This window comes from Mastigoproctus giganteus, chromosome 9 (assembly GCF_048544385.1).
Source record: "Mastigoproctus giganteus isolate SK-2022 chromosome 9, ASM4854438v1, whole genome shotgun sequence".
Lineage (NCBI taxonomy): Eukaryota > Metazoa > Arthropoda > Arachnida > Uropygi > Thelyphonidae > Mastigoproctus > Mastigoproctus giganteus.
In genome coordinates this window covers 28,405,660-28,413,211 of record NC_143583.1, presented here as the reverse complement: position 1 = coordinate 28,413,211, position 7,552 = coordinate 28,405,660, and the positions used below count along the sequence as shown (strand labels likewise).

At 34.3% G+C, this 7,552-nt stretch overlaps 1 protein-coding gene across 2 annotated transcripts in view; it reads right to left on the bottom strand.

Moving 5' to 3' along the window:
* Window positions 1-424: 424 nt before the first annotated feature.
* The window catches only part of Paf-AHalpha (Platelet-activating factor acetylhydrolase alpha), a 56,989-nt gene continuing 49,861 nt past the window's right edge, over window positions 425-7,552 (bottom strand). For both annotated transcript variants that reach the window (XM_090381161.1, XM_090381162.1), the window contains exons 3-5: window positions 2,726-2,842; window positions 1,184-1,306; window positions 425-927 (exon numbers count right to left, since the gene is read on the bottom strand). In XM_090381161.1, the coding sequence (XP_090237287.1) occupies window positions 634-927; window positions 1,184-1,306; window positions 2,726-2,842 (534 nt within the window). In that variant the 3' untranslated portion in view covers window positions 425-633. The remainder of the gene's footprint in view (window positions 928-1,183; window positions 1,307-2,725; window positions 2,843-7,552) is intronic.

Sequence of the window (7,552 nt, the reverse complement as noted above, 5' to 3'; positions counted from 1 at the left end):
AACTTTCAAAACACACAATTTTGTCTTTTGTAGGTGTTATATTAGTACACTTTTTTTTTTTCATCCAGTTCGCAAATATAAAATTTTAACTGAGTATCTACAAATGAATTTAGGAAGCATTTTTCCCTCCAAGAACAACAGCATTCAATTAAATCTGTCATCATTCATAAGATTAACATGAAATAAATCTGAGCCCTATTTAAACCAATAATTAATGTTATCAATAATTTTTTCAAATTTCTTAAAAAAGTTTTTAGCAATACAAGGAACAAATGTACTTTGATGTTTTTAGTTACCTGTAAATGCACAAGTATACACTTATCTGGTTTGGTCCCAGATTAAAGAGATATAAAGATACTTCATATAAAGATATTTTTATCAATCAAGGTTTTTACATAAATGAAAAATTTATCTTATTGTCATCAACTATCTACATTTTTCTTTCCTTTATGTCTCTTACCCATTAAAAAAAAATATTAAAAAAAAATTAAAGTACCTATATAAAATAAATTATACTCCTGTGCTGAGAAGCCTTCTGCACAACAAGTGCTAGTAGTTCTTTGCTTCTAGTGGACCTGCCACTGGTAAGTGATCACAAATATAATTTGATTAAGTCATTCAAAGTATAGTCACTTAATCTTCATCTCTATGGTCTTCTTCGCCTTCGGTTATTTCAAATCTTTCATCGAGCAACTGCTGTAGAAGGTCTGCAAGCGTGTTGAAGGCTTTCATGTAGGCTTGGGGAGTAAGATGGACGTAGTCATACATGTCGTGATGACTAATAGTTCCATCTCCTTGGACAAAACCGGGATCAACGTCAATCAGTTCCAAATTGGGAACATTCCTAAGGGATTTGGAAAGGAGGCGATTTACTTCTGTTGCTTTTTCTCTTATTGGATTATTATGCTTGCCACAGGGAAACAATTTCTAAATAAACCAAAGAGTAACATTATAAGCTATTTGTCTCATCATATCAAATTCTAAAACAATTTAAACACTAAAGAAAAAAAATTTTTCTCTGATATTTTTATAGATTCGATAAACGAAAAACACTTTCCATAGTTGAATATTGACAGTAAAGAAATTAAAAGTATAGAACAGAATTCCAAGTGAATCACTCAATGATTTTGGCAATTTGAAAAATTTTCATAGTAGAAAAATGAAAAATAAAAAAGGAACTTACCACGACAACAATTGATGCATTTGCCTGCCTTTCTGAGATAGCTCTGACACATGTTCCAATCCCTTCTGCTATCTGTTGAGCACTATGTTCATGATTGTTAGCTCCCACTGAGAGCACAATAATCTAAACAAATAAACGTGGCATCAGCAAAAAAACGATCTAAAATTCAGATGAAGTACATATGTTCATTTAAATAGGTAAATAATATATTGTTCTCTCACTCATTTTAAACAGCCAGGCCTATACTCTTAAATTAAGTATTCTGAATTCTGATTCTATTAAGTATACTGAATTCTCTCAAAATGTTTTTCAGAGAAGGGAGCATTCTGGAGCCTCCTTTCAACTTAATAATAATAAATTAATGCAAGCCATAAGATGCCACAGATAATTTATGCATGACAAAATGCATTAAGGTAAAATTAGTTTTTGTTTATATCTTCTAAAAATTTAGATAATAGCAGACTTGCTCTAGCGGGGAAGTGTTACTTATTAAAAGTATAAGAGAAAGGCAACTTACTGTGAAGTTTCACATGAGAAGTTTATAATGATGCCTAATGTACAAACTTCATTTTTCTTAAAATTCAATTATGTAGTAATGATGTAATTACATTAAACAATGTCAGTTTGAATTTTTCATAGTTTGAGGCTTTCTGCCATAAAATTTTATTAGTATTATTACAATATATTTAATTCTCAAATACTGTCACTTCAACTGCTAAAAGATCAATGGAATTATACTGTACACTATGTTGATATTTTTGTCACTGTCATACATTACAAACTGAATTTACTCTGCACACTGGCTGTGCATATCAAAATATCTATAAATGGAAAAGGCTTGGATTCAGAACTTAGTAATTATATCCCAAGATATGGCAATTGCAGCAACACACACACACACCAGAATCTAGTGTTTGTGTTAGAGACAGAGAAAACTGGAAGAATTGTTATAATTTGAAACAACCACTGGGAAAAGAAGTTTTATAACTTTATATTGTTGTGAATGTACCCTACTCACATAGCCACACATGCTGAAGGACAAAACTAGTCAAACCTGAAATAGGTGGTTGTGAAAATGTGTTGGGGCATTTCATAGGAATTAATATGTGACACATTACATGTCATACTGAAAACACTTTAATTCTCCAGAATAATAGGATTTTTTAGTCCCCAGACATCAAAAACCTTTGGAATGTAGTTCTTGCAATACATTCTACAGTGACAGTAGAAAATTACAAATGTTTCTGGAATGTCCTGCCAATAAGTCAAACAACACGTGAAGACAGCAGTTTTGAAATAAATTGCCTTTGAAACTTAATTTTTGGCATCAAGCACATGTTATAAAAGAGACAATGCTGTTGTGAAAGTATCTGTTGTTGGACCCTGCTATGTGTGAATTGGATCTTGGAATTTGGGATAATAAAATACAAAAAACATCTTAATTATGGATGATTACAATATATTTATCTAATTGTCAAATACTCACTTTTTGTTTTTCCAGGTTAGAAAAAAAATTATAATTTCAAGCAAAAGGAAACATACCTTAGGATTTATGGTTTCAATTTCTCCATTCTCTATTCGCCAAAGAACATTCTGTGTTTGGTCCTCTGGTATACCAAAATTCAAACAATGTAGAGGAACAAAGAGCTTTTCCCAAGCCTGAAAAAAAAAAAAAAAAAAAAAAAAAGATTTAAAAAAAAAAATAAAATAATAATAAAATATAATAAATAACATAATTTAAAATGAAAATAAACAAAAAATTCATTTTATTCCCATTACTGCAAGGTAACCACATTTGGCTATGACGTAGCCAAGTGGTCAGGAGCGAGAGTGTAGTGGCAAATGCTCTTTGAGTGGACTGGGGGGTTCAATCCCATGACTACTAAACACGATAAACGTCTTTGCATTGACGTTTGGTAATGGAAACACCAAAATAAAACCAAGAGTGCCAGGCCTGGCCAGCCGGCTTGTAAAAATTAGGCTGGGCATATCAACATGGAGGAATGACAAGTGTTCCATCCACGTCGCTGACCCCTAACCGGGACAAACAATGCATATAATTTTAATTGCAAGGTAACCATCCAATTCTGCTTTAAACTTAGCCAGACTTACTACCTCTGCCATGTTGGGATGCAGGCAACTTATTTCAGTGTTCAACAATCCACTGCCCACAGGTGAACTCATGAGATTCAATCTTCTGTTATTCCCTGAGATTTTATATTTGTGCTCCCTGAGTCTTGTCTCACAAGAACTCCCTGATTAGGGAATACAAGAACAATCCTTGTATTCCCTAATCAGATCTCCCCTTAGATGTTTAGTTATCAAACTTTGCAATCCACAACAACATCTAAGTTGTTCTTCATATGTGCATTAATTTGTGCTCCACTAACCTGGTCACCTTCTGTGAAACCTCTCCAAAAGTTTTCTGTTTTTTTAAGTGCTATTTTCTAATGTGAATACAATATTCATAAAGTATATTAGCACACTCTTTGAAATAAAATACGATTTTAAAAAATTAAAATATTAAATTGGAGTTTTTTGCAATTTAATATCTTAACTTCTGAAGTGAAATTAAAAAAAAAAAAAAAAAAATAGCGAAGTAAACCCAGGAATTATCACAACTGGTATCATAATTTTTTTTTTCCTTTTCAGCACAATAAATATACTCCAACAAAATTAATAAATATATGTAATAAAAAATAAATAGATAATGAATAAATATACTTCCAATTTAGGCTGCAATTTATAGCATTCATTCAAATGAAATAAATGGTTCAACAACACACCTGATTAAAAGCAAGCATCCATGGCACTGAGATACTGGTCCCATCACATCAAGCAAGGAGCACCATCAGCACAGAACTCTGTTGATGAAACTGTTGTGTGTGACAACCCTGCATCAAAGTGGTGAAATTTCAGCTGTTTGTATATACTCACTAGCCAAAAAAATTAGAAACCTTTGGCAACTGGCATCGACACTCAAATTTCTAGACAGGATCACGTATCTTTACTATGGATTACCCTGACTTCTAACTTCATTTGGCATAAGGTTTTCTCTTTCGCTCTTGGCATTACTTTTCTTCTAAACAGCTACTCACTCCATAAAAATCTCAAATCCACCCTACTATACAATATTGTTTTCACATCCAGGATTTTGCCCCCATAACCTCATTCAGGCTTCTAGACTCCATTCAAAAGAGGACAGTTTGGTTAATTAATGACCTATCCTTTACAGGTTCTCTCCATTCTGTTTCTGCTGCATGCCTTTTCTACTTCCATGAATACAGTTCTGAATGGGCTTCTATAATTCTCTCTCTTCAAAACCAGTCTGCACACATGCCATAACCGGTCAGCATCCTTTTACTGTCCAACATCAAACTCACAGAACCAACTTTTCTTCTTCCTCATTTATACCTTCAACTTCCGTTTTCTGGAACAACCTTTCCCCACATGTATTTCTTGAAAATAACAATTCACAGAAATTCAAGTCTAATGTCAACAAATATCTTCTTTCATCTTCTCAATTTTCAACTATGCATGGTACTAAGTACTATAGGTTCTAATTAAGGAAGGAAAATGCCAGAAGTTTATCAAATTGTAGCAGGGTGCTTAATGATTTTATAATAACCGAGAGCAAAGTGGAGGAGAAATTGTTGAAGTTAAAACATAAGAGAGACACCTGGGGTGGATGGGATATATTCAGTTATATTAAAAGAGGCAGCAAAGGAACTAAGCAAATCCTTAGCCACAATTATGAGAGCATCCTTGGACTCAGGGGAAGTCCTCATGGACTGGAGATATGCAAATGTATCCCCAATTCACAAAGGGGATTGAAGAGTGACACGAGTAATTACAGACCAGTTAGTTTAACTTCTGTTCTGGGTAAAATAATGGAGTCACTGGTTAAAGATACATTGCAGGATCATCTAGACAAGACTGCAGCAATAATTCAGACACAGCATGGGTTTCTTAAGGGAAAGTCTTGTCTGACAAATTTGATTGGATATTATGATATGGTTACAAAGGAACTGGATGCAAAAAATAATTTTGATATCATATACTTGGATTTTGGGAAAGCTTTTGACGCTGTTGTGCATGTTGTGCAGAGTGGTTATCAATGGACACTGCTCTTCATGGACTAATGTTATTAGTGGAGTCCCACAGGGTTCGGTGTTGGGCCCACTGTTGTTTGTATATTTATCAATGATACTGATGAAGGTATATCAGGCTTCGTGTTGAAGTTTGCAGATGATACAAAGGTTGGCAGGGTTGTTAATGACAGTAATGGCAGTGTGCTACTACAACAGGATCTAGAAAATTTGGGCAGATGGGCTGAGAAGTGGCAAATGAAGTTTAACATTGACAATTGTTATTTGGTTTTTTTTTTTTTTAGGAGCATTAGCAACTAAGGCCATATTGCTCCGGGATATGCGGTGGTCATTCCCTGACCTTTCTGCATCCTTCGTATTTGGTGGTGACGGGCTCGAACCCCGGTCTAATCAAGAAGCGTGTGCTACGCACTGCTGCTCCTTCCCACCTGGCTACGGAGGCGCCTTTGACAATTGTAAAGTACTGCATATGCTCTTAGAAGTAACTCCAGAGGAACGTACCAACTGTGTGGTACTACACTTCAGGTGGTAGAAAATGAAAAAGACCTGGGAGTAATTGTGCAGTCAGGTATCAAGTTTTCTGAGCAATGCAGAAAAGCTGCAAGAGCAGGTCATGGGGTTTTGTCAATGATATATAGGAATTTCCTAGCAGGGATAAGTAGGCAATTATCCCTTTGTATAAGGCAATGGTCAGGCCAAACCTTGAGTATTGCGTACAGGTCTAGAGGCCTGATTTTAGGCAGGATGTAGATTTGCTTGAGCGTGTACAGAGAAGGGCAACAAGATTGGTGAGGGGAACGATGTGGTCCTCTTACCAAGAGAGGCTTAAGTTCTGCAAATTGCAGCAGCTGGAGACTAGGCACCTGTCAGGTGATCTGATTGAAGCGTATACAGTCTTGAATGGGTTGAGCACGCTGAATTCTGATGGGATTCTTCCACTTGCCCAGATTATGAACCTAAGGGGACATTAATTCAAATCCAGGAAAGACAATTGTAGAATAGATGTGTGGAAATTTGCCTTTAGCCAGCGGGTGTTTAATTGCTGGAACAAACTTCCATCTGTCGTTGTGGAAGTTGATAGCTTAAATAAATTCAAGGAAAAACTAGAAACTTTTAGAGGGAATGGTTGTGTGAAAATTTTTTTTTTTTTTTTCTGGCTGATGCCACATAAGCGCATACACTTGCTTTCTTGCATCACATGCCTCTATTACTACTAATACCTTTTGTGTTTGGAGTTTTCATTAAAAAAACCAGATAATTAATGCATAGTATGCAAATATAAGTTGTCACATGGTAGAATCACTAGTTCCTTAGTATCATAAATACTGTACTCTTTCTTGGGCTCTTAGTCAATCCAGTCATCACAAAGACAGATGATTTTTAAATTTTCAGAAGGGTGTTATTGTCAGAAAATGTTTGGCAGGAGCGACAATTGAGAAAACAAAGGAAATCACTAGTGTGTTGAAAGCAATTTACTTCAAAGTATACAATGAGAAAAGACAGAAGGAGTATGTAGCTTTAAAAGAAATAAATGCAACAGAAAGTTGGTACTCCAAGAAGACTGCAAGAAATTAAAGCAAATTTTGCTCTCTTCATTCCTATATCTAAACTTTATAAATTTTTCATTTTGTATCTCACTTGCACATATCGTTTATTAGCTGCAATTTTGTTAATTGAATGTAGTAAAAGTGTAAATTTGTGCTTTATATCTTTATTTTTATAGCCCATGGATATATTTTTGCTTATTAGAATTGCTGTTTAATGGAATCAAAATTCAACTCACAAACGTGATCATAATAACTGGTGCTTATTGTAATTATTTCATTGCACCAGCATAAAAAAATAAAATAAATCCTGGCTTATTTGGATTACTGACATTTCGAATTATTGACGTTTGGGTTTTCAAAGCTCTACAGTATTATTTTAATAGCCATACATAATGTTAATATTTTTACAATGCAACTGCCATAGTTTACCATTTAGGCCTGATGAAAATTGAACAGTATCTTAAAATGCTGCCATTTATGTTTTAATTACACAATTCTGCATAGTTTTCAACAGTTGAAAGCATTTTTTTTTTTAACTCAGTTTTTTTATGCTGATTTCAGAAATTTTAAATTTTTCTTCTGTCACATGCTGTATCATTGAAGTATTAAGTTAGGGCTAAATTCTTGGAATTTGTAAACTAAATCTTCACATGTTGGCAACACTGCCTTCAGTCATTTGTTTCTTGACCTTGAGAGCTCCATGCAGAGTGTTT